Below are 26,129 nucleotides of genomic sequence, written 5' to 3'. Positions count from 1 at the left end.
AAATCTGTCAATGCTGAATATCTGCATCATTTGCATCCTCTGTTCCTGGCATAATAAAGCATTGCTTTGTGCGTAGAGCATCTACACAGTTACACAGTTTATACACAACAAGAGTGCAGTATTTGAGTGACACTAATCCCCAGAACTAGATAAAATGATAGAATAAACCCAGCGCACACAAACGCCCTTGACCTAAATATTTACAAGATAACAATGATTAGGTGAGCATTCTCTCTGTCGATGGTGAGAATGTAACTGAGGCACATATTTGTCAGTGATTTGTGTGGGGAAAAAATAAAAAAGTGGTTCCTTGAATATAAAAAGGAGAAATCATAGCATCTTCTGATGGAACAAAGAGTCATATATTGTAATTACACGATAACATATGTTACAAAAAAAAGACAGTGATCCAAATAGGACCTGACACACTTGTTTTAAGTATGACAATGGGAAAGGATACATTCCTATGTACATTAGCATTCCCTTTGCACTGCTGCATCATCATTTAAAGTAAGCCCTACCCATAACAGAAAGCACATCTCCGATGCAGAATAACAGAAGCATATTGCAAAGTTCCAAAATGTTCAAAGTTTAACCATTTGAGGATCAGACATTTTTTGGCTAGTCTATTCCATATATTTATTGCAAGTATCAAAAGCTTTGTGGTCACATACACTTACAGTCATTGCTGAATTGGCAGTCTTTGACAAGTTGCTCTGTGGGTAAGCAGAAATAGCAACCGGAGGGTCAAAAGGGCAAATGTTTACTTGGCTTGTATTGGCAAGTGAAGACATAAAGCTGAACACACTTACACTTACACTTACTTATGTACAATATGGATGATTAAACAAGCTCCTGATATGTTTTGACAATGCATAAACTGGTGTCAAACTCAAACCATCCTCATGTGTTAATCCCAAAGTCTGTGAAAATTAACTATTGTAAAGTGGACAATTTGCTTATTCACAAGTAAATCCCGTGCGTTTTTAAATGTTTAAATGCAATGTTTCAAAGCAAAGCAATGCAAGAGAGCTCTGCTGTCAATCTGTTACATCTTTCATTTCCAAGATCATGAGATATTCATTCATTAGAAGGATGGAAAATACACATGTTCAATAAACTGGCCGTTTTTTTTAAATGCCTTATGTATTGGTTTCCGTCCTTGAGTGTTCCAATAGGGAGGGACCATAGTGCAGAATAACTCAGTCAATATGGAGGCCCCTTTCACCTCTTCCTTGGCTTTAAATAAGTTTCATGGTGAACCTGCCACCGTCACCTCCGTCCCCTCCACCACCCATTGAAGACCGAGGAACAAAGTCAATAGTTGCTGTGTGCTTGATCTGACCTTTGCTCTGGCTCCAGAAGAACATGAAGACAAAGCAGATGGCCACTGAGCTGAGGAAAGACAGGAAGCCCATGGTGGTGGCAATGATCAGGGTCTTTGCGTCAAACGGGTATGGTTTGGCCATTTGAGCTGAGGAGTTGGCAGCTTGGGAGTTTGAAGGCTCTACCCAGCCCTCCTCTGAGAAGAAGGGGATGGTTCGGTTACGAGGGAGCCCCTTCACGTACAGACCGACAGTTAGGCTGTCATTGCCGGCTGCATTGCCCGCCAGGCACTGATATGTGCCACTGTCCTGAACTTGGGCAAAACGCACTTCTAGAGTACCATTGAGCAAAACTCTGATTCGTCCTGTTGGAGAAACCACATTCTTATGGGATGAGATCCAGGTGATAGATGGGAATGGATCCCCATCAGCCTTACAGGAGAAGATAACTGTCGTGCCCTCCTCTACTCTCGCCTCCTGCGGCCTGCGGTCCATTATACGGGCAGGGCGGCAGGTAAAGAGCCTCGGGAGCTCCTTCTCGGAGAAGTCTCTGAATTCACGATGTCTCACTGCATCAGGAGACAAACAAGAGGGCTGATGTCCATCAAAGTTCAAGCGCAATCGACGACGGACCACCCAGAGAAGCCGGCAGTCACATGCTAGGGGATTCCCATCCAACCGCAAAACCTGAAGGTTCCCCACAGAGTGGAAGACGCTCTCCTCCAAAGTAGTGAGCTGATTGGAGGTCACATTGAGCATGCGGAAGTAGGCCAGTCCCCTAAAGGCCCCTGGCTCTATTCTTAGCAGGCTCCCCCCTGCTAGGTGTAACTCTTGGAGTCTCAGGAGGTCACCTAGCAGATTACCTTGGATAACAGTGATGGGGTTATAGGACAGGTCCAGGTAGCGAAGATACACCAGATGACGAAATGCTGAGTAAGGAACAGCACTTAGGTTGCAGTTGCTGATGACAAGTGAGGTCAGATTAAGACCAATCAGGCTGTTGCTAGCCACATTGTCCAATGCTGGCCAGTTTGCAATCAGGAGGCTACGAAGACGGTGTAGCCGTCGGAAAGCATTGTTGGGGAGTGTAGAAATGGTGAGGCGTAGTATGCGAAGATGGGTCAGGCTCTGGAGTTGGGACAATGCCTCGGTAGGAACCGAGGTCAGGTTGCTGCGATCTAAATTGAGCTCCTGCAGATTCTGCAGACCAAAGAAAGCCCGCTGGGAGATGAAGACCAAGTCATTCTCTTCGGCTTCCAGCGTTTGCAGGTTCACCAATTCTTTGAAGGTGTAGTCCAGGAAGACCAGAATCTCATTCTGGCTCAAATCCAGACAGCGCAGACTGGATAGGCCAGAAAACACCCCAACTGGGATAATCTTGAGTCGATTATTCTTAATCCGAAGTGTCCTGAGATTCTGTAGGCCCTGGAAAGCCTCCACCTCAATCATGGAGATTATGTTATCACTGAGATCCAACTCTTGAAGTTGCAGGAGACCAGAGAACTGGCGGCGCCCAACAGTCTTAATCTTATTGTGGGATAAATCCAAACGCCTGGCATCACCAGAAAAGCCTTCTGGCACTGAGTTCAAATGTTTGCCGGAGCAGATCACTTCTTTCGCCTCAGGTCGACACACACAGCGTGGAGGACAGCTTCCTGCAGATACACCAAGTCCAAACTGAAGCAGAATGCTCCAAGCCCCCCATCGGACGACTGACTCCACAAACATCTTACCCCCAGCCTGAGAAGAGACGCACAAATGAAGACATTAGCTCTGATGTTTTTGGAAAATAACGCAGGAATGTTCGTGTTTAATCAGATGGTTTTCAAATAAATACAGTGTTAAAACTTTGAATTTCATTTATTTTTTCATTTAGTCTGAAATTGCGTCAAAACATACCGTTTCAGTCTCGGAGTGCAGATTCTCATAGCCAGTGGCAGTCAAGTTGAAATCAGACTTGAGTCAAGTCCTCTGTAGAGATGCAGTTCCATCAAAAACATGCCCTTTAGAGTGGCCTGGACAGAACACAGAGAGAGAAAAACAAGTCTTAACAAAATTAAAGGAACAGTGTTTTTAAAGCTTTTACGTTTAACTTAGTGTCCAGACACAAAACAGCATCCAAAAACACTTGGTTTAGAGGGTGGATATAAACAGCCTTAGGTTTAAATTCATCTACCTCCACCACAGTGAGTGAGGAAATGTGCCATCTGTCTATTGGTGTAGTGTTATGTCCATAAGCTTCAGCTTCTGGTAAAATATAAATAAGAAAACCTTCCATCTGATCAGCTTGGTGCTTCCACTTGTATTGTTCTGCTAGTGAAAAACCAGGACAAACCAGATGAATTAAAAACCACCTACAAACACTACAAAACTTTCTGAGCAGGCAGCCCTACCCTGGTTTTATATTATTAATTTTGTGCCAGCTTTTCTCATGGAGAAGAGTGACTAGGGTACCAATGTTGATATTAACTAAAGGAAAGACAAACTAATTGTAATTGTTTCTTGCATTTTGAGCTCGCTGTTTGTTGAATATGTATGGCAATGGGTGCCATATTAAACTCTTCCACCCCAAGAGTCCTCAGGTGCCTGATGAAGACCAGGACAAAGCTGACTATGTTCCATCATTGATTTCTGGTGCTCCATCAGTACGTGTTTTTCAACTTGTCATTTGATATGGCAGCGATCACAAAAAAAGTACACACTGGGTACCAGAAAGCGTCCAGCGTGAAGCAGATGTCGCAGCTGATAAGACCAGCCTACATCTCTCTACCGCAGACAACAAAATCCTATACTTAACTGATTATCAAAGAATACATCTAATTTTATCCTCCCAAAGACTGAAAAAGTGCCATAAACAATGCTTAACGCCAGTGGAAGTTTCCACATATGATCTGCCCTAAAAAATAAAATAAAGTATGAGTTCGTTCAGCCTCATGGGCGACAGATGAGGCCTCAGCGGCATTAAAGCTTTGCCCCCTGGGCCAGGCATCTGGATTTAGGCATGCCAACAGGAGCCAGAGCCAGCAACAGGGCAAGGGTGATATAGATTTTCAGTATAAAATGAGTTTATACACCAAAAAATCAACAGTACACCATTTAAAAACAGTTAAGAGTATCACTATGTAAACAAATCGGGGAAAAGATGGTATTTCTTAAGGATATATTTGTGTTAAAAGTCTATTGGTAGAGTGTACTGTAAAAGCTGTAAATTTGAAATTTTGAGCCAATTACTTGACCTAGCTTGTGACACTGTGTGAAGAAACAACCCCTTAAATTGGACCAAATCTAGATTCCAAAATAATCCCACATATTTTTAATAAATGACATCATGTTTTGCTTTGTTTCACGGTGAGAAACTAATGTCAAACATTTCACAAAATGATGCCTAATCTGCTCTAATTACCGACATAATGGAAAGCATACTAAATAAAAGTTGGAGTTATGAAATCATTCATCTGAAGTTGAGTGAGTGAGTAGCCAGCTAAGAATATACTTAAATAATACAATGGGGTTGAATAATGAAGATCACAAAAAAAAATCACGATTCAGTTTAGAAGACATGGAAACAGAGTTGCCAAATTGAGAAAAATGTGCTCAAAACCAGATAAAATCCTAAATCATGAACGATAAATCAACAATAATGTTATAGATGAAACATAAAGAATAAAAGCAACCTGCACATTTTTGAAGAAAGTAAGAGCCCCACTAATGTGAAACACTGCACGGTGAAATATTACATAATAACATTACTCTGCCAGTGTCTGTCCTTTCTAGTTGAATAACCAGCTGGGAAAGTATGTGATGTAAATTATGTATTCTGCTCTCTAACAACCACAGCTGAGACCTGCTACAGTACGCGTAACAAAGGTAACTAAACTTAAAAAAATCAACTCTAATTCTTTACACAGCACCTATGACGTCCCACAACTGCACAGAAAAGTCAAAGCCCAAAACATAAGCTACATTCAAATAGAAGAGCAAAGTTATTTCTTAACAAACAGAAATATGATATTTTATACTTCAACAAATAAAGCTAAGACAAATGCCAGACCAAGTCCAACCTGCAGCAGCTGCAGCTTCTCACTCTCCACCATCAGACAGTTTCCATAGTGTGGAGATCCCTCGCTGCAGCCTCTCCTCTGAGTGGCAGAGTTGTCGACAGTCCCAGAGCTGCACAGTCTTTATCTCATCCCTGCTCCTCATGAAATCAGCTCTTATAGTGGCTGCCGCTGACTCACAACCCGACACTTGTGCTAGACTCCCAGGACTCCTGTTTGACCGATATATCAGTGTGCAGACGCGCCAGACACCGATACTGGCTTTTTGTTAAAGTTCAGCCAGTTACGATTACTCAGGGTGAGCTTTTCTTGGCCAGAGCGGTAGCAAAACAATCTCCAAAAACCCCTATATTACAATTTTTGTTGTTTCTGTAAAACAAGTCTTAATTTAAAGCCCACATGTGACCTTTGAGGTTTTCCATCATGATAAAAGTGGTAGTGCCTAAAAATATTATTGTCCCATGGCAGTCTTACTGCTTTTTTAGAAAAATTTTCAACCTCTCTCTTCATTGGGTGCAAACTTTCAAACATGAATTATTATTGGAATCAAACTTTTGGCTTTTCTCCTTCAAGAACTTGTATCAGTCTCCTTAGTTTCGTGTCTGTGTCATACATGGGTGGGGCGCGCAATTTAAATGTGTTGATCCCCAGCTGAGCCAACTTGTGAGAGACAAAGACTGGCAGGTGCGTGATATCTCAGGCGGCTGAGTTGTCTGTTGCTCAGCCCTTCCAGCCAATCAGGGCTCAGGATTGCTCCTCCTCTGCGTCCCTAAACACATCATAAAAGCTACAGTCAAAGGCCTTGACTCCTGAGTCCCGGGCAGGACTGACGCCGTCCGTCAAATTAGAAAGTGAGGGAATAGATATATTTGCAATGTGGACATGTATTTCTCACCCTGCGTGGAGCGTGGTCATATAAGTGTCCTATTACAGTGTTAATTATGCTAACTATTTTTCTATTACACACACCGTCACTTCTTGTTTCTTTTAAAAATGCACTTTCAAATTAGAGCGGACAACAGTCACTTAAATTTGAATTATGGAAAGTACAATGTCCGTTCACAAGACTTCTTTTCATTTTGTTGTTCCCAAAGTCAGAACTGAACAAGGAAAGAAAGATTGTAGTGTTCTGCACCTACAGATTGATCTTAAGCTGCAAAACATTGTAAGTAAATGAGTTCAAAACTATGTTGAAATCTGTTGAGGCTCTTTCTGTGTGCAAATGTTTTTTATCCGATTATTTTTCTTAGTCAAATCTATATGCTTTTATTTTAGTTGTTGACACTCTGCTTAGCTGCTATTTTTGGCCAGGTCTCCACTGTAGAAGAGATCTTTGGTCTCAAGGGGACAAACCTAAAGGCAGCTGTTGCTGCGCAGAGAACTCAGAACACAAAACTGCTTCATGTCAAATGAAAAGGAATCTGTTTATAACCATGATGTTTTTAGGAATTACTCTGTTACACTTTATTTGAAGGTATCTACATAAGAGTGACATAGCACTGTCATGAACGTGTCATAAACATTATAAACAAGTCATACACGTTGATGACATAAAGCTTCTTTTAGTTAGTGTCATTCGGTTTTTGTCATGACAAGTTATGGTTAGGGATAGGGATAGGGATAGGGATAGGGTTAGAGTTCATGTGTCATGTGTCATGTATTCATGACAGTGTCATGTCACTCTTATGTAGATACCTTCAAGTAAAGTGTTACCAATTATTCAGTATACTCCGATCACCAGGATAGTCCCTCTATTCAGAGTCTATTTTCTTGTAGTTTCCAACTTTAAATCATACTTTGAAGAACCTTGTAAATTACAGGCTAGAAATAAATCCAACATTGGACAAAAATAAGCCCAGAACGTCGCAGAAATTAAAAGGAGAAGTTTGGAGAAACATTTAGTAGCAAGCAGGCGTTTAATTGCTATTAAATTATTAAAACATTGCACAACTGACTTTAGCTCTGTCACACTTTAGCTCCGGCTTTTTTCCCCTCTCCTGCTCGTCTTTTCTTCGAAGTTTGTTGACTATTTCTGTTTAATTCAGTTTAATAATTAACTGATACAGTGCTCAGCATAAGAGAATACACCCATGCTAAACCTGACTAAAAAGAGGAATAAAAAAACCATCTTTTGGAAATTAATTGTAATGCCTTAATTAAATTAATTTGGAAAAATCCAACCTTTAAGGACACCAATTTTCGTCAATTAATAATCTTCCTTAAAATACAGGGGGCATAAGTAAGTACACCCCTATGTTAAATTCCCATAGAGGCAGGCAGATTTTTATTTTTAAAGGCCAGTTATTTCATGGATCCAGGATACTATGCATCCTGATAAAGTTCCCTTGGCCTTTGGAATTAAAATAGCCCCACATCATCACATAGCCTTCACCATACCTAGAGATTGGCATGGTTTTATATCAGTTGGCCTAATAGCTGGTTTGATTTGCATTTAAGGAGATGATCTTATGGAAAGTACACCATGCCAATCTCTAGGTATGGTGAAGGGTATGTGATGATGTGGGGGGGCTATTTTAATTCCAAAGGCCAAGGGAACTTTATAAGGATGCATCCTGGATCCATGAAATAACTGGCCATTAAAAATAAAAATCTGCCTGCCTCTATGGGAATTTAACATAGGGGTGTACTTACTTATGCCCCCTGTATTTTAAGGAAGAACATTTATTTATTTACGATACATTATCCATTCACAAAGAAAATTGGTGTCATCAAAGGTTGGATTTTTCCTCATTTTATTAATTAAGGCATTTAGATCAATTGCCAAAAGATGATTTTTTATTCCTCTTTCTAGTCAACTTTAGCATGGGGGTAATCACTTATGCTGAGCACTGTAATTGGCCAGCTGTACTATTTAAGGGTTCCAGTGTTTTAACCCAAACCAAAATATTTTTTTCTAATCTAACTAGTCGTTTTGCACTGTAAAACTTTTCACCGTAAATTTACAGTAATATACTGGCAGCAGCTTTGCCAGTAAGCTACTGTTTATTTACAGTAAGCATATTGTTTTTAAATGTTAAGGTATTTTTACTGTAAATAGACATACACTTTCATACTGTATTATTTGAATTTAAAGTAATATCATGGCTGCAGTGTAATTCCTGCCTTTTCCTTTATTTTCCCAAGATGCTTTGGTATTAACAGTAAATACCTGTAATCTGTAACATTCACAGATAGTGCAGCAGTATTACTATTTTCTCCCAGAATGAATTGCCATTCACAGTAAGATCCTGTATAACATTAAAACAGTAAAATACTGTGAGATTTTAGCTGTACATTTACATCAAAGGTTTACAGTGTGGCTAATGTCTAACCCTAACCCTAACCCTGAACTAACCCTAAATCCTTACTGTCGCTGCCGCATAACACTCACCTTTTGTCGGCTAAACTCAACACTCAGTCGCTGAAGCGACCGTAACCTCACAGCGACCTTTACCCAGCTTATAGTAACTTTTTCATTGCTAAAATTTAACTGTAAAGACCGCTAAACCTAACTGTCATGTGACTGGTTGACTTATAACTGGCCGCAGAATATCATACAAATTTATCATAGGAACCTTTTTTTATACATCACAATGTAAGTCTGAGGCTAAATGGCGTAAAATGACCAAAAAACGCGTACTAATAACGCACAAAATGACCTCAGAAATTGACATGTTATTCATATACCATTTGGTGATCCCAGGCTGAGCTTTTAGAAATCAAATTCACCTTTCTGCTTCTTCTACATCTTGCATTATATTTTATTAAGTCCAATGGAAGACATCATGGCTTGCAAACAAGCAAAGTGGCAGTTGGTCAAGCATTTAAAGCTACAGACACAGAAATGGCACATACTAAGGAAAGCTCATTGTGGAACTGGCTCTAGTGGCTGTAATTCTGCATCAAGGCTGAATTTCGGGAAAGAGACTTCAGATACAGTATTAGGGGACCACTAAGGTCTATATAAAAGAGACTTCAGATACAGTATTAGGGGACCACTAAGGTCTATATAAAAGAGACTTCAGATACAGTATTAGGGGACCACTAAGGTCTTTATAAAAGCATCCAGAAAGCAGCGTGTCATAGGACCTTTAAAACATCCACTCTGCTGACGCCTAGCAGGAGCAAGCTCTTATCAAACAAACCCTCACAATGCCAAAATGCATACAATCGGATGTAACCTCTCTTCAGACAATCCTTTGGCAGAGTCCAGTCGGCTTTTGGGTGAACTCCCGCTGACGCTTAATTCTTTGAAATAATTCAACCCTGACTGTGCTCCGTTTGCCTTCTCTCCTCTGTCATCAGCGAAAACTCATCAAGTCTCTCCGCTCGGGCCCTTATCGCCTTACATCAATCTGTGGACAGTTGCCACCCTGTGTTAAAATTAAAACTTTCTTTACCGACTGCACACAGCTGCACATTTAGTCATCACGTGGATCTCCACACTATGTTTCCTCTGTGGTTAGGATTATAAAAAGGTTTATATTAATCAAACTACTAAAAGAAAACAATCAAACATATTATTGTTTTAAGAATCACTTCATTGGTGCTTTTTGGAGTGTGTGTGGTGACCAAGTGTTTCAATCAACATGCGTAGCGGTGTTTGTTTGCTCATTATGATGCTCATAATAATCGCTCCATTCGGAACATCATCAATCACCAAACTGCTAACATGATTCCTGCTCAGGATCGTAATCAACAGCGTGCTTCAGTGAACAGCGACACATATCATTATCTTGCTGTAACAGGGCCAGGAGCAAAGAACAGGCAATGATCCTCAATTGACTTGAACTCTCCTTCTCGCCTACATTATGGCTTCATTAGCTCTCTCTCTGAGCTCAACGCTTTTGAGTTTGACCTTTGACATTTGCCGTTCCTCAACACCCAATCTCTGCCTGTTACTTGGGAGCCTGCAGCAACATGTTAAAAGCAAGATGTGTCAGACACAGCGTGATTTCAGGTGAAAAAAAAACCCTCCTTTGCAACAGGTGCATGAAACAAGAACATGACCTCCGCAGGGTGACAGTCTTTGTTTTGCTTCTGAGTTTAGAAGCCCTGAGCATGAAACCCTGTGCCAAGCAGCCCATCTGACAGGGAATGCACAGTCTGAGCCCGGCTGGGTTTTCTGACACTTGTCAAAGAGCTATTTTTAGCTCGTCACAGTGAGAAAGACAAGAGCTTGGCTCAAATCCCCAATTAAAGCGGCTGGAACAGAACAACAGCGCAGGGATCACAGAGCGTGTGCTTTTGTCTTTGCACTTTTGTGTGTTTTCTGTGTGAGTGTGTGTGCTCGAATTGTTAAAAGTTTGTTTGAGTCTGTGATGGAGTGTGTCTGTGTGTGTGTGTGTTTCTATTTTTTTGGGCTTCTGGCACCTGCTGCAGTGTGACAGCCCCTGAGACCTCCTGCATACAAGCAGCAACATTTTAAAAGGTTTGCTGGCAGAACAGCTGTCGGGTGCATGGCAGGAAAAGTCCCCTGGTCTTTCCCCTTTGGGTTTGTCAGGAAGCCGCATTTATGTTAAATAAACAAATAAATGTCTAAAATGCAAGAGAAAGAACATAGGAAACTTTCTCCTCCCACTACAAGAGGAGTCTGTGACAGACACAAAAAGTAGAAGTAAGAGGTTTATTATTGAAATATGGTGGACATGAAAGAAAGAAGAAAGAAAGAAAGAAAGAAAGAAAGAAAGAAAAGAAAGAAAGAAAGAAAGAAAGAAAGAAAGAAAGAAAGCTAACGCTAACTAGATCCCCTCTTTTTTTCAATGCAGGGCAAACAGAACTGAGTGTGCATAAGCTGCTAATGAGTCAGCAGGTGTTGACATATCCTGAATGGAAACTAACGTCTACTGGGAATAAGTGGGAATGTTCCACTCTTAATGGAATACGTACTAAACAGCATGATGGGTTCTCCTGAAATGTGGAATGTTGGATAACACTTTACTTGAAGGTATCTACATAAGAGTGTCATGACACAGAATGTCAGTCATGAACCATAACCCTAAATCTAACTCTAACTCTAACTCTAGTTTGAGATTTAAAGTACACTACATATCTCCAAGAAAATTAGTGAGCATTAGGCTTTCAGTTATTATATTCTGGCCTGTTTTGTCCAACAATTTTTTGGCTCTTATGGTATTCTCTGAAGGGTAACACTTTACTTTAAGGTATCTACATAAGAGTGACATGACACAGTCACGACATATGAACCCTAACCCTAACTCTAACTCTAACCCTAACCCTAGTCACCCTAGACATTAACTAAAAGAAGCGTTATGTCATAAACCTTTATGACTTGTTTATAATGTTTATGATGCGTTCATGACAGTGTCATGTCACTCTTATGTAGATACCTTCAAGTTAAGAGTAACCCTCTGAAGTAGTTCCTCTCGAGCTGCAGACAGACCTACTCGGACTAACGTTAACCCTAACCCAATGAGCCTGTCGGGTGCATATCTCACTCTGGATGACTCTCACTCTAGATGACTTTATCACCTCTCACAAAAAAAAGATGGTCAGTTGACTCAAAACTGGCGATAAACTCCAAAAATATTGTTTTCTGTCGTTATTCGTCGTCTTTCTACTACTACTGCTTGCTACGTGCACTCTTCTCTCTTCCTACTTTCTCCTCACCGGTACATAGCGACAGCCGCAGCCTGTGATACTGATCCTACCGTAATGTTACATACAGAGATGCTTACAGTTTCTGTTTTTTTACGGAAAAAACTGAAAAACTGAAGTTTTTACGATAGCACCAACAGTCTAGGAGTTACAGTAATTTGAAGCCCGCCTGCAAATGTGTGACCCAGCCAATAACTCTTGTCTGCGATTGGACGGTAATATCTCCCTGTACTGAGCAGCTACCGTAATGCCCAGTATATGAGCGCAATGCGCCCGTTGTCTGCTTTTAGGAACCGTCAGCTACAGTTGCAACTCCTCGCCCCCGCTGCTGTACTGCACATGGACACACAAACCCACAGATTGGTAGATAAATAACTGAGGATGTGGACTTGTTTGAGAAGGGAAATGAATGCCTCATATCAAAGTTTGCAGGACATACAGTGTGACATTCTCCAGTTAACAGCCCTCAGCTGTCAATCAACCATTGCCTTTGGGAAGTGTGAGTCTTGAGGATTAGACACAGTTTGCACAAATGTTTCCAAATCAGATGAAGGACTATAGTCTTTTAAAAAATGGAAAACTATGCACAATAGCTGCAGAATCAATTATAGTTTATATTTCTTTACAGTTCTTTTCAGTTTGTCTTTAATATCTGATCTGCAGGTTGAACAATAGTCGACCTAACAGAGGCTATAATTAGCGTAATGTTTACTGTATTAGTCTCAGACTGTATTGCTACTATTATTACAATAATCAACAAAGAACACAAGCCGCTTTGAAAAACAAACAAGACATTTTGGTCTCAAAAACAGATGTTAGGAAAACGTTCATTTTTCATTGTTTTAACATCGTCACATCCTTGGAATTACTGATACAATATGGTATACCAAGATCATATTGGCCAAGATGACAGGTGAACCCCTGTCGTTACCTCACAATCCAGTTTGTGGTGGAGGAATGTAATCTTCACATAATTCATTTTTACATTACATCATATTTGCGCTCATTGCAAAACATTTTACACACTGTGTGGAGGTCAAGAAAGCCATTTCTATTCGATTGTTTTTTTAATGGGCTGTGAGGAAATTGCAGACCCATGAATACTAATGTCACTGGGTGTGTTTGCCTTGGTGGCATGTGGGGGGAGAGATAAAGAAAAGTGTGTGTCGGTGTGGCTGCGAGCTTGTGTCTGTGACAAATAGGATTATATTAATTGTTTGCCTCTGTGCCTACACGTCGAAACACATTCATTTCATCTGAATGCTATGAATTTTAGTCGGTGCTTATTTTGAAATGGTAAAGTTTTTACTCAAGAACAAACTGACATGAGATCTGTCACGACAGTGTCCACATTTAGAAATGACCTGAAAACAGGTCTATTTTCTCTGGCTTGTGACACTGTGTGTCTGAGTATATATGTGTTCCTGTGTGGGGGGGTAGATGCTGTCAATTGTGTTTGGAGTGTGGGTGTTTTTTTTTCTTCTCCATTCTTTGATTGCTTTAACTTGTTGCTATATGCATTTTAATGTCACTCACATTGACCTGCAATTAATGTTATATAATGTTTTCTTTAATTGTCTGCTTTTTTTTTAGCTTGTATTGCAATAGGGCAACACAGATATATATTAACAAGAAATGGGTAAAATAAAAAAGCGAGGGCAAAACTAATAGTTTGCATGTGAAAAAGTAAACACGTTTGAAAGAGAAAGAGAGACAGACGCATTATTATAAGTATGGGTGTGTTTGAGCATTTACGTGTGGTGGAAGTGGGTCACAGTGACAGATCCACTCACATCGGTCTTGTTCCAGACTGCGTGTTGGGTAAAGCACTCTGCTGTAATTCCTCATTCTGACGAGGAGAGAGTTAAGACTCTGCGAGACGTCACGCAAAGTGCGGCGTCTGCAATATTAATAATAGCACAATTAAATGAGGGAAGGGAATTAGTCTCAGTGCAGCGCCTATGTGATGTGACAAATTAGGTCGTCTCAGTTAACAGCGATGATGCGTCGGATTCATCATTAGAGTGGACCTGACTGATGGGACACAGAGGACTCTTAACCTGGAACAGGTCAAACACTGATCAAACAACATCAGGCCAACATACATACTGACTGGAGACTTCAACTGCGATCAAGTCCTCATAAAATGTGGAGCAGCAGACTGTTGGTGCATGCTGTCAGATATCAAACATGTGCCTCATCTTTCGGTTATAAAAGGACTCACTGAAAAATTGAGATTCCTTCAGTGCAGTGGGAGAAGAAGTACTGGGATCAGAGTATAAAAGTCGTAGGCCTACACTAGTACAAAATGGCAAATTTTCTCACACAGCAAAAGTACTTGAAGCAGAAGGGTGTAGAGTAAATTTTTTAGATCACTGAAAGATATAAAGAACGCAATGCGGTGAAAAAGATGGGGAACAAGGCGGTAAAGTAACACTGACGAGAAATAGGGGGAAAGCAATAAGGAGAAAAAAGGGCATGCCCTTTTCAAAATATGGGAAAAACAGTAAGTGGGAAAGCAGAAAAAAGAATATGTAATGTAGGACAAGTACAAAGTATCATAAATGATAATAGTTTCTCAAGTAAAACTTGAGTAAATGTACTGAGTTACTTTGCACATTCATCCCAGAACCTCTGACACGAAAACTCTGTCTCCAAATCCACGTTTTCTACCAGAAACTGAAGGTTATGTCAAAGAAAGCTACACGTTTCATGGCTCTACAAGTTCTCAGTTCTGCAGGTTGAGAGGTAATTGTAAAAATGTTTTGCTATTTCACAGAAAAGCGATCATCTCCATAATCTTCCCTCATAGTGTGCAGGTGGAGCTTTTCCTCTTTGGCACACTTACCGGCCTGCGCGCTAATCTGACGGCGCCAATTCACAATCCCACCTGGTTTCCAATTGAGTCCGAGCCAGCCAGAGTGGCGTAACGGCGAATAAAGGGGGACAGTCATATTTTCATAAGAGTTACACACGTGTGGGAGGGGACTGAAGGCGTCCTGTAATAGCCGCTGACATGCCCATTACTGCTGCTCAAGTATGTTTGAGCAACTGCTACTTCCAAAGGTGTTTTTTTGTTCATAACACATGACACACTGCTTTTGCTTCCCACAGAAAACTGTGAAAACTGTATAGAGGTACAGATTTATAGATTTATTTTAGTTCTACATCCTCCTCTCGCATTCCTTGCATCTATGCTGTCCTAAATTACAATTCGTTATTTGACTACAAAGTTAACAAATATCCAGAAGTGATTCATCAAAGGCAGAAAGGCATTTTAACCCCTTTTAGGACTTTTACACCCTGATGGTGACACACTGATGTCCCCCACCAATTGATGTTGCCCACTACTCATTAAATATCGTCAACGATAAAATAGCTAAGCTAGTTGTCTTTCCTACCTTAGTGACTGAGACTGAGGCTGTTCTCAAGGCTGTTACAACCTTGCCTTTTAAGTAGCCGTTTGTTGATACATCAGTTCATTGTCTTTTGAGTAGTGAGCTAATAAGTATTGACGTTTGACATGAGGGGTGTGTGAAACAATCCCCGTCATGATTAAAAGGACCGTTAGAGACAGAACCAGAATCGTGTTGAAGTCTAAAGCTTTGTATAACTGTGATATCATCATATGAATTTCTTTTAGTTATTCTTTTGATAATGTGTGATTGGTCCCCTGTGAAGGACTGGCCATACCTCCAGGGACCCTGCCTATTGCATACTAAATAGGCTCCAGCCCCCACGACCTTGACTAAATGGGTACAGAAAATGGACACATGGGATCATTATTGAACATACAGCCAGTTAATGGTGGCTTTTACATTTGATGTTCTGCTCTGCTGAATAGGAATTGATGTTTCCAGTAGCAGCAAGAGCAGTTTGTCTGTAATGACCAGAGAAGAAAGAAGGTCGGTAGGTGGTGCTTGAGAAGCTCATTCATACTTTGTGTCGTCCAACTATATCTAAAGTGCTTCTACCTGTTCTGAATGGCTACACTGGTGGAGCAAAAAGCCTCAATCATATAACCTCTTCCTGGCTGCATCAAACTACCTCCCTGATCTCTCTCGCTTTGTAGTCTTTATGCCAATTAATTGTACAAATGAGGATAAGGGTGCGCCACTGTACAGTCTGTACTCGAAGGCATTCATGGTGTTGCAATTCAGTTGTTCACACAAACAGTGACGGATGTAGCTGTGTGACAAAAGAGAGCTTGGGACAGCGGATCAAAGGTGTGAGGAAAGGTGGAAAGGTGTGAGGAAGGGTTTCAGATGCTGTTAAATTATACTGTCCCTATTAATTGTGTTTTTAAAGGTTGTTCTTATGCATTTGGAGGTATAAATAACCTTGCCTTGAACCCCCTGACTCAACGGATGACTGCTTAACAGAAAAAGAGCGCCACCTAAAGTAAATCGATCCTCATCTGCTTTGAAGTTTAGGATAAAGGAAAACAGCATTAAATGCACACTAAATGACAGACATGTAATCCATTGGGAAAAGTACAGCAAAAACGTCCCTAGGAGTTTCTATGGCAAGCATAAATTACATGCATACATGTTCCCCCAGGCCCTGCAGACCTTTTCATTACCAACCTGTCCACCAGATGCCCCAGAGTTTCCTGCTCCTTGTCAATCACTCTACCCCATTCCTTCCCTGTCATACCTGTCCCTTGTTCTGTCATTAAGCGCCAATCTATATACCGGCCCCTTTCCAACTCTAATTTGTCAGATCTTTTATGTTGCTTCCTTGCCATAGCTTTCCAACCATTCCCATCTGTCAGTATTGTGTCCCTGTTCTCTCAACTTGCCTTCTTAAATTTGCTGGTCTTTTTGAACTACCAACAAGTTGCCAAATTTGTTACCCTTTGATTCTGGTAAAGTTCCTTTAATTCAACCTGCTCTATGTATATAGCGTTAGAAATGCCTGTGAGGCAAGAAGCCCATGCAATGAATGCATGGGCATGCAATGAACAGAATAATGGAACAGGATCTTGGAAATGAAAACATGGCATGAAAGAAAACATGCAGCATAAAAGAAACCCTCAAATATAAAGATGTTTTTTTCATGGTCAAACAACACAATGCTGCTGCTCACATAACCCCCAGGCCAGTGCCATGAAACTCTTTTTCATGCCCTGACTATACATTTCTCCAGTGGCAGTGAACATCTGATCTTTCTATTCATCTTCAAAAAGACTTCAAATGTCTGCGTGGCCTAAATAGTGCTTTTGTGGTTCAAAAGTGCTGTGAACCACAGATTCTGCCCTGGATAGATAGATGTTAGCATGTACAACCCCCCCTCAAAGCAGATCTGGTTCAGATGAAAAGACAAACCAACCAATATATATATATCTATATATCTATAGATATATATATATAGATATATATCTGTGAAGCTCGACAAAAAGCATAATGTGTTTGAACGTGTGACTGTAACATAACAGTCTGTCAAAATAAATGCAGGTCTCTAAACGAACAATGCAGGGTGGCTGATGGTCAGCACTGAGTAACACAATTGACAGAAAAAACAACTCAATATTTTTTAAGAAGTTCGAAATTGCCTGTTGATTTAAAATATGAAGTCCATTTCTCTTCACCGTGACTGAGTGCTGTTTTATTTTATTTTACAAATCTCACGGTGCAAAACATTACGTTATGGTAAGGTGTGAACTAAAAACAGCTACCCACTCATTCATTTTACTATGGATAAAAATGCAATTTCCTGAAGTCAGAGAGGAGAGAGAGAGAGAGCGAGGGAGAGAGAGAGAGAGATTTCAATAAATAGTAATAAGGTGCCAGAGTGCATAGTAAAGCATAACAGTAGAAATTGAAACAAATTCCAGGGGGAGGATCCCTACGGACGCCCCCTTCAGAGGTTTGAGCTAAGCCCCCAATCAGTGTTAATTTCGTCAGACGAGACGAGACTAATTTTTTTCCATGACTAAGACGAGACTAAAATGTTTTGCATAAAATAAAAACTAAGATAAAATCTCTCAGCTGTTACTAGGGTTGGGTACCGAGACAGCGACCGTTATCTAACGGACAGAATAGCAACGCGGATTTCGGTGCCACTTAAATGTCTTTGCTTCTCTCTGATGCTCATTAACGGACGTTAGAGTCAACCGTAACATCTCTGCACGGGACGCTAGTTAATACTACAGTTGGCAGCAGTTGGTAATGCTAGCCTACCGTTAGCTAGCAGCTGGAGTAAACACAGTTAAAATGCTGACAGCTAAACGGTGTAAAGTTTCTCTGTATTTCACTGGAGAGCAGGGATCTTCAACAGGGGGTCCGGGACCCCCAGGGGGTCCTCAGAGTCACTCCAGGGGGGCCTCCAAATTATTGTTAATTTTTGAAGGTTTTTTGGAAAATTAAAAAGTCATAACATGATTCCAACATATTATTAGCAAATATCCACAGATACAGTTCATACCAAACGATTGACTGTTTGTTTCACATGTAAGGGTTAACATTAAAACATGATTTATAAAATCATGCCAACAATTATTAGGCTATTTGAATAGCTTAGTATTCTATGCAAAAAAGGTATCTATAAATGCTTTAGGCTGCCCTAAAAGTTATTGTAGGACCAGATTAATATGCAACTTCATTTCATACAATATATGTAGTAGGGGGTCCCTGATCCGTCTCTCTTTCAGTTAAAGGGTCCTTGGCTTAAAAAACGTGGAAGTGGTTGTTTTTGTCGTTTAACAGGAATTTACTGGTGAAATAAGGAAGAGGCTCGATATTTATATAACATTATATAATTTATTTGTATATAACTATTTGACTGAAATGGTTATCAGAAATAATCTCAGAAATAATTTATTTTAAAAAAGACTAAAATATTTTGACTAAAACTTGACTAAGATATATTGAGTTATCTTTTGACTAAAACTAGACTAAAATGACAAGACTTTTAGTCGACTAAAACTTGACTAACAAGAAAAGATATGTGAATGACTAAATATGACTAAAACTAACAAGGACATTTGGCACAAGACTAAGACTAAAATTAAAAATAGGTGACAAAATGAACACTACCCCCAATGTACTCAAATCTTAGAAACGCCCCTGCGAAGACATTTATCCTTTGCAAAAACAAGAGAAGTAGTGCACATCACTGTGGTGTTAATCTCATTGCCATTAAGACTGAAAATGTGGTGGGCTGAGATGTGTGGATACATTGTTCCAGGCTCAGATGCATCTTCTCTCAGACAGCTCACCAACATCTTTGGCTAAGCCTGGTATTAAGGTGCTGCTGTTGGAAGGAAGTCAATGCTGCAGTGAAACATTCTGTCACCCACCACATTTCTCTAAATGGGACAATGACTGTGCAAGCAGTTTATGGCTTTTTGAAGATATTTCTTAAACATTTTCAAGCTACATTCTTTGGTAGCCAATACTTTTGCTAATCTGGAATGCATCTAAACATGAGGAATTATTCAAAAAGTATAAAGTGTGTTCACAGCTTTTGAAGGCAGACTGACCCATCACACCAATTAAATGAAGAAATAATAAATAATAAGACGAGACAAGGCTGGTGTATGTGTTCAGTGAGATACTTGTACTTCACTTGATTCACTTGAAATCTTTTGTGTTTTGCAAATTAATGTAGTAACTTACTGTTTGTTTTTAAAGATTTCCACTTGAAACTAGCGTATTTTCTTTTTTCGTTTAAGGGGTGAATTGGTTTAAAGGCCCTGACCAGTGTTGTAATGTAACAGAGCACAAATACTTCGTTACTGTACTTAAGTAGAAATTTCACGTATCTGTACTTTACTTCGCTATTTAAATTTATGTCAACTTTCACTTTTACTCCACTACATTTCCTAGATAAAATGTATACTTTTACTCCGTTATATTTCCACTAAACATCTTCGTTACAAAAAATTTAAATTAGAAGAAATGTGTGCGACTGCAATAAGGGAGGTTTGGCGAATCACTGCTCCTAGATTGCATTACGCACGCTCCGCACGCCGCGCGCTCTATTTCAGCGCTTGTTTGTTGCTAAATGAGGAGGAGGACGCACAACTGAAACCGCCATGGAAGCATAAGCACCTACTGGAGGACCTCCCGTTATCGTAGACCACCAGGCTCGACATAAGCAATGGCCCGATGGCCCGGGGCCAGTAAAAACGTATGTCGGGCTGGTTGCAGCCACAGTCACTGGTGTGTGCGTTACTTCACGCAGCACATGTACTGACTGGAAACGTTACCGAGGATTATTTACCGCCGATGGCGCAGATGAACTAACGCTACACTCGTTACTGTAAGTAGGTAGCCTACAATAAAACCTCCATGATTAAAGAGTCAATACTTATCAATAACCCACATACCTGTTCTACGGGCAGAAACACGTAGAAACCGATATTTCAGTCTGCGCTGTCCACTCTCGTCCACCGCGCTGTGCAAACACAGCTCTACTCTGCAAATAGCGACTTTACAAACGAGCTAAAATGAAAGATGTCAGTTTGTAGTCTAACTGTTTGTCTTAACTTGCAACCAATCTTGAACTTTGGACAAACTCTTGTAAACGTAGCTGCTGTCTAAATGAGCCATCCTCTCCGCTGGAGCGGTAAACCTATGGATGTATTTTAAGACCAAAACAAATACATGTGGCTACTAAGGCATGGATACCCGAGGAATGCGTGTTGTAGATCATGCAACCGGAGCAGAGTTAGTGGTTATTCATGTTATAACATGGGCCCTGGAGGTAACCAGTCTCTCCTGGTTTTCTGATCACGGTCGGAAACGAAGCGATCAGGAAAGGTTAACCCATTGAACATGTTAACAGCTGATTAACGTGCGCTTGTTGCCCCGTGTGCGCTTGTTGCCCCGTGTGCGCTGATGCCTCATCTGTTGACATTTCCGAATGCCTTCCTACAGTTGCTTAATAAAAGCTTTCCACAAACGTAGCCTACATGTGTCATTAGTATGAGGAAAAACAAATGAGATTTTAACTGTGTCGGGCTCGGGTCGGGCTCCGAAACAAATTTCTTAATGCATGTCGGGCTCGGGCCGGGTTCGGACAGAAAAATTCGGCCCGATCCGGACTCTAGTGGCTACTTAATATGCACGTGAATGACGCGTTCTTTATTCTTGACGATGTTGCCGGTTGTATTATTTAGCAACAGAATTGTCTTATTTCAAATTAGGCATACAGGACTAATCGGAGATCATTTTCTAGTTAAGTAGCCTATCTAGTTATCATTATGGATTTTCCATGTTTTTAGGGGTTTGCTTACTAATGTAAAAAATATAGCATTAATTTAGTAAGAAAGTGAAAATATCAAACAAGATGATGCGTATTAGGTATAATTTTATTTTCTTTATTTGAAAGTCCAGCCCCTGGACTGTCTGCTTAAAAAAATTCTGGCCCTTGGAAAAATGTAGTTGATGACCCCTGGTCTAGCTTTGCTGCTAATGGCACAACATCCAGTGGCAGTGGCTAGCTGGGTTTCCTGCTTTTTTGTCCTTTTCCAATCACAGCTATGATATTTCTTTCAGGGCCAGTAATAATGTAGAAGGGGCCAGCAAAACTCTGATATACTGGCCCCAGGGGCCAGTGGGGATTTTTTTTAATGTTGAGCCCTGCGACCACCCCGACGATAGTGGTGAACTCGGTGAACAGGGTAGTGATGAAGATAACGTCATACACCCGTGTTGCAAGAAATGTTTCAGTACGTTGATGTCAGCTCTAAAAATATGCTGTTTGTTCATTAAATAATCACTATAATTGTGCCTGAAAAGTCCTAGAAAAGAATGAGATTTTGATTTGATGAGTTAGATTAAGAAGATATGGGAACCCTGAATATGCTTTATGCTTTACTATAAGAAAGCCACAATAAAAGTTCTAACCACTTGCTTTTAAAAAAAAAAAACATTAAATATCAGAAAATTACTTTTGATACTTAAGTACAGTATATATCAGATACTTTAAGACTTTTACTTAAGTAATATTCTAAAAGGTAACTTTCACTTCTACCAAAGTCTTTTTCTAATACGATACTTGTACTTTTACTCAAGTATTGCTTTCTAGTACTTTATACAACACTGGCCCTGACACACCAAGGTGACTGTCGGCCATCGGTCCGAGTAGGGAAAATTCCGCCGGATTTCACTTTTTTCAGCCGGATGTCCAGTACCTTCCGCTTTCTTTGTGTTGGCATTCTAAACTCTGTTTGATTTATGAGGACGTTAACTTCTCCTCAGATCTCTGCAGGGTAAATCCAGACAGCTAGCTAGACTATCTGTCCAATCTGAGTTTTCTGTTGCACGACTACAACTTTTGAACATACACGTTCCACCAAAACAAGTTCCTTTCCAAGGCTATTTTGCAGCGGCACCGGGGCTCGGTGCAGCGCTGGCCATGACAATTGTCATTGTTTTAAAGAAATGCCAATGAACCAGAGCACGTTTTTCTCCCATCCCGGAATGCTGTGTGGACTAGCCAGACCCTACTACGCAGCGCTGTGGAGGAAGGTTCTGGCAATGCGAGACTAAGCCGACGGTGAGCGACTGTCGACCTAGTTTTCTGGTGTTTTGCGGTGTCCCGCACCGTTGCCAGGCGTCAGCCTTTCTTTGGAATCGCCGTCGGCTGAATAGCCAATAGCCATCTGATTGGCTGTTGAGCTTGAAATAGGTAGTGAGGAAAGCAAACAAAAGACGGTGAGAGCGCACACAGAAAGCTCTTCTTATTTTTTTTTTATGTAATCTGATTAATCCAATACACACAGAGCTGTCAAAACTGGCCAAAAATAACATTTGAATGTTCCTTCTAAAAAACACATAGGTTTGAACGATTGGAATGTCTATTTTTGCACATTATGTCCATAATATGGCAAACTTAGCCTAAGTACAATGAGATACGGAACTATTTGTCTAGGTCTATTTATTTCATCATAAACATTGAAACATTTAAAAAAATTGACAGATACCGGCACATTACAAAATTTACTAACATTAAACTAATGTTCTACTGTGAAATTGTGAGTTATTTCCTTGCATGCATGCGTATAATGTATGTGGTACTTGGGCGTCGGCTGTAGTCTCTGCGGTGTGTTCCAGGGCTAAAAACACGACGTGGGGTGACGTGAGGCGACGCCACAGTCGGCCTTCGTCGCCACTAGTTGACCATCGGCTTGGTATGTCATGGCCTTAAACTGACCCAGAATTTTATGTTACCACTCCTTAAATATCAATTCTGTTTTCTACTGCCACATGAAGTAGTTCTGCACAGTTTACAATACCGAGGTACTAGTTAGTAAGCAGTTGTTGTAGTCGTTGATGCCATTAGTTGGGATATTTGTAGAAAACTAAGGAGCTCCCAAATAAGAGAAAAAGACTACAAAGACCAACGACTTACAACCACAAAATGTGTGAAACTGAAATCTCTTGCAGCACGACATTTACAAAACCTTTTAGATCTTCTGGCCTCAAACAGTAAAGCTATTCAATAAATTCAACTAAGTGAAACCATGACCAAAGCTTTCCACACTATATCCCAAATCTTTTGACCTATCTTAACCCTCAAACCTGATCCAAAAACGTGAAGTTATACGTCTCGAGTTTGTCACAGAAAAAAAGCACACTTAAATTCATAAATGTCTTCTGAGCTCATTGATAATGTGTGGTAACTTACAGGGCAGGGAGGACATTTAGTAACGTTTCAAAAAGTATGAAACATTTAGCTTTTTGTAGAACACAAACCACACTGCCATTTTAAGGCCATGATGGCAAAGCATAGAAACTAGTTAAAAGACTTGTCCTATACTTCTTTGCCTGAAGCTGGAATCAATTTAAGTGTAGAGCAGCTGCCCAATATAACAGTCCAGATAAATCATCCCCTAACAAGGAGACTGACATACTTCCTCTGCATAAAATGCCCTCTGATTAAATTGCCCATTTGGCAGAATCCCAAGCGTCAAATCCTTGGTTCTCCCTTGATGGTGATCTGCTCCTCCAGAGCCACATTGCAACTGATGTTATGTGTGTCCTTATTACGACAGGAGGAGAGGACAGAGAGTTTGCTGCTGAGTTCACCCCTGCACCCTCGCTGAAATGCTGATCCTGGCTTATATCAGACTGCGGGTGAGACAATAATCAAATCAAACAGGAGGAGCCAAGTTTGGAAACGATACAGTTTTTCGGGTGATAAACAGAGGTTTGATGAGAGTCACTGATTTTAGAAATAAAATCAGGGGGAAAATGAGGCTGCAGTTACTGCTGTCTGTAATCCCGCTGAAACGCATTAAAACAGTCTGCTGTGGCCCTTTTTTAGGTTTATGGACCAAACTATCCTGAGGATTACTGTCCACATGGTCAGATTGTAACTCCACAAAAAAACAACAACAAAAAGAGATTTACAAAGCAACCAGGCTGAATAGTAAAGTAGCAATGCACATTTTCTAGGTTTCTATAAAGGTTTCAAGAGATGTAATGAAAACATAGGGAATAAAAATATGAATATAGGTCAGTATTTAAAATCACTGTTGTTCCCGACACAATACAAGTTACTAATGTTGTATCAGTTAAAAGCAGTTTTATATTTTGAGATTTCTCATTGCGGAGACAACAGAGAGGAAACAAGTTCAGGTCCGGAGCATCGGGCAATGTTTGCCTCTCTCTCCTCTCTCTTCTGCCTCTTTTTGGCAGGAGTGAACATCCTCAACATTTGTTGTGTTGTGTCAGAATGATGAAGACAGTTGGAGAACATTTATATATATATAAAAAAAACAGGATTTAGGCTCTACAGGATGATTCTTTTCTTTTCTATCATGCTTTTCCCAAGTGATGTACAGATTTTTAGGCATTTCTTTTTTTCAAATATCTTGAACCCTGAATGCATACAATGTCTGGCTGAACAAGTCCCCAAGCATAACATCAATATAGATCGAAACCCTTATTGTCGACAAAACCACCACAACAATAAATAAAAAAAACTTTCCTTTACAAATGATATCAGGCTTACATCACTAGCCTACTACCTGCAACTAGAGGCTCCCTTTCTGCTCAATTTCAAGTTTTCGTTTGCCAGTGCCACATTATAGTAAAACTGATTTGAGTGAATTTAAAGGTGAAAAAAAAGAAAGTCTTTGAGTTTGATCCGTTTTGGATGATCTAAATTGAAGGGGGGTGGAGGAGGGGGACTGCGCAAATACGACCACAGAAAGCAGTGGCGCATTTAAAGCAACATTTGAGGATTAGTATGGTGATTCAATAATAACAAATATGAGGATTAAGTCAGTACTTGTTATTCTCATAGACACACCAAACACATTATAGGAATGCTATTTATTTAGTTATAGAAATGATGCAGCTTTATTCAGGTCCAACAACAAGTAGGCTAAAACTGATGAAAACCTGAAAAGTAGTTTTCGGTTGTTGTTGTTGTTGTTGTTGTTTTAGAAAGAAGTTTCGAACCTACAGAAATGGTGAATAAGGGAGTAAACTCACCAGCTGAAGCTTTCAGTGAAGGAAACATCGCAACAAAGCTTCCACATCTTCAACGCTCATCGTCCGTCTCCAACAGAACAACGTGTTCATCTCTGTTCGGGACACTTTCTCTTCTTCCTTCTCTTCCTCTTCTTCTGTCTACATTCAACCAGAGTTTTCCAACATCTGTCGCGTCGGAGTCGCGCAATTCACTTCGCCCTCCTTCTTCATTAATTTCCTCCTCCGACTGTCGAATACCTCGGGGAGTTTTCGTATAATTGCGCTACTTCAAATAATTTGGGTCGACTCTGCCCGTCTGTGCCTGCCTGCCTGCCTGCCTGTCTGTCTGCCTGCCTGCCTGCCTGCCTGCCTGCCTGCTTGTGTGCCTGTGATGCTGACCGCGGCTCTGCTGATGCTGCGCCCTCCGCATCTCCATCCCTCCGCTCAGCTGGAGCAAACATCCCACAGATTTAAGGCTGGATCCGCGCCATGTGTCGCTGCCGTAATGACTTAAATCCCCATGTAACTAGTAGTGTAACGAAGAATGGCTCCATTACACTTTTAACAAACAAGAATCAAGTCGAAATCAAGGGATAACTCATTCTGTTGTTTTTTTTTTACAAGTGATTTGGTAGTAAAGTAAATCAACGTATGTAGTAGTCTATATGACCACTATTACTAAATAATAACTTAATTAT

General features: G+C 40.4%; 1 protein-coding gene across 2 annotated transcripts; it reads right to left on the bottom strand.

The window, feature by feature from the left end:
- Positions 1-1,145: 1,145 nt before the first annotated feature.
- On the bottom strand, positions 1,146-25,879 carry lingo4b (leucine rich repeat and Ig domain containing 4b). 2 transcript variants are annotated; one of them, XM_039807226.1, is made up of 3 exons: positions 25,453-25,879; positions 3,225-3,340; positions 1,146-3,065 (listed from the first exon to the last, which is right to left on the bottom strand). In XM_039807226.1, exon 3 carries the CDS (start codon positions 3,051-3,053, stop codon positions 1,242-1,244), a length of 1,812 nt encoding a protein of 603 aa, XP_039663160.1. In that variant the 5' UTR covers positions 3,054-3,065; positions 3,225-3,340; positions 25,453-25,879; the 3' UTR covers positions 1,146-1,241. The 2 variants fall into 2 exon arrangements, with proteins under 2 accessions (XP_039663160.1, XP_039663159.1); XM_039807225.1 differs by lacking the exon at positions 25,453-25,879 and adding an exon at positions 5,387-5,573.
- Positions 25,880-26,129: the final 250 nt, after the last annotated feature.

The sequence above is a fragment of the Perca fluviatilis genome, chromosome 7, assembly GCF_010015445.1.
Source record: "Perca fluviatilis chromosome 7, GENO_Pfluv_1.0, whole genome shotgun sequence".
NCBI lineage: Eukaryota > Metazoa > Chordata > Actinopteri > Perciformes > Percidae > Perca > Perca fluviatilis.
This window is presented reverse-complemented; position numbering and strand designations above follow the sequence as displayed.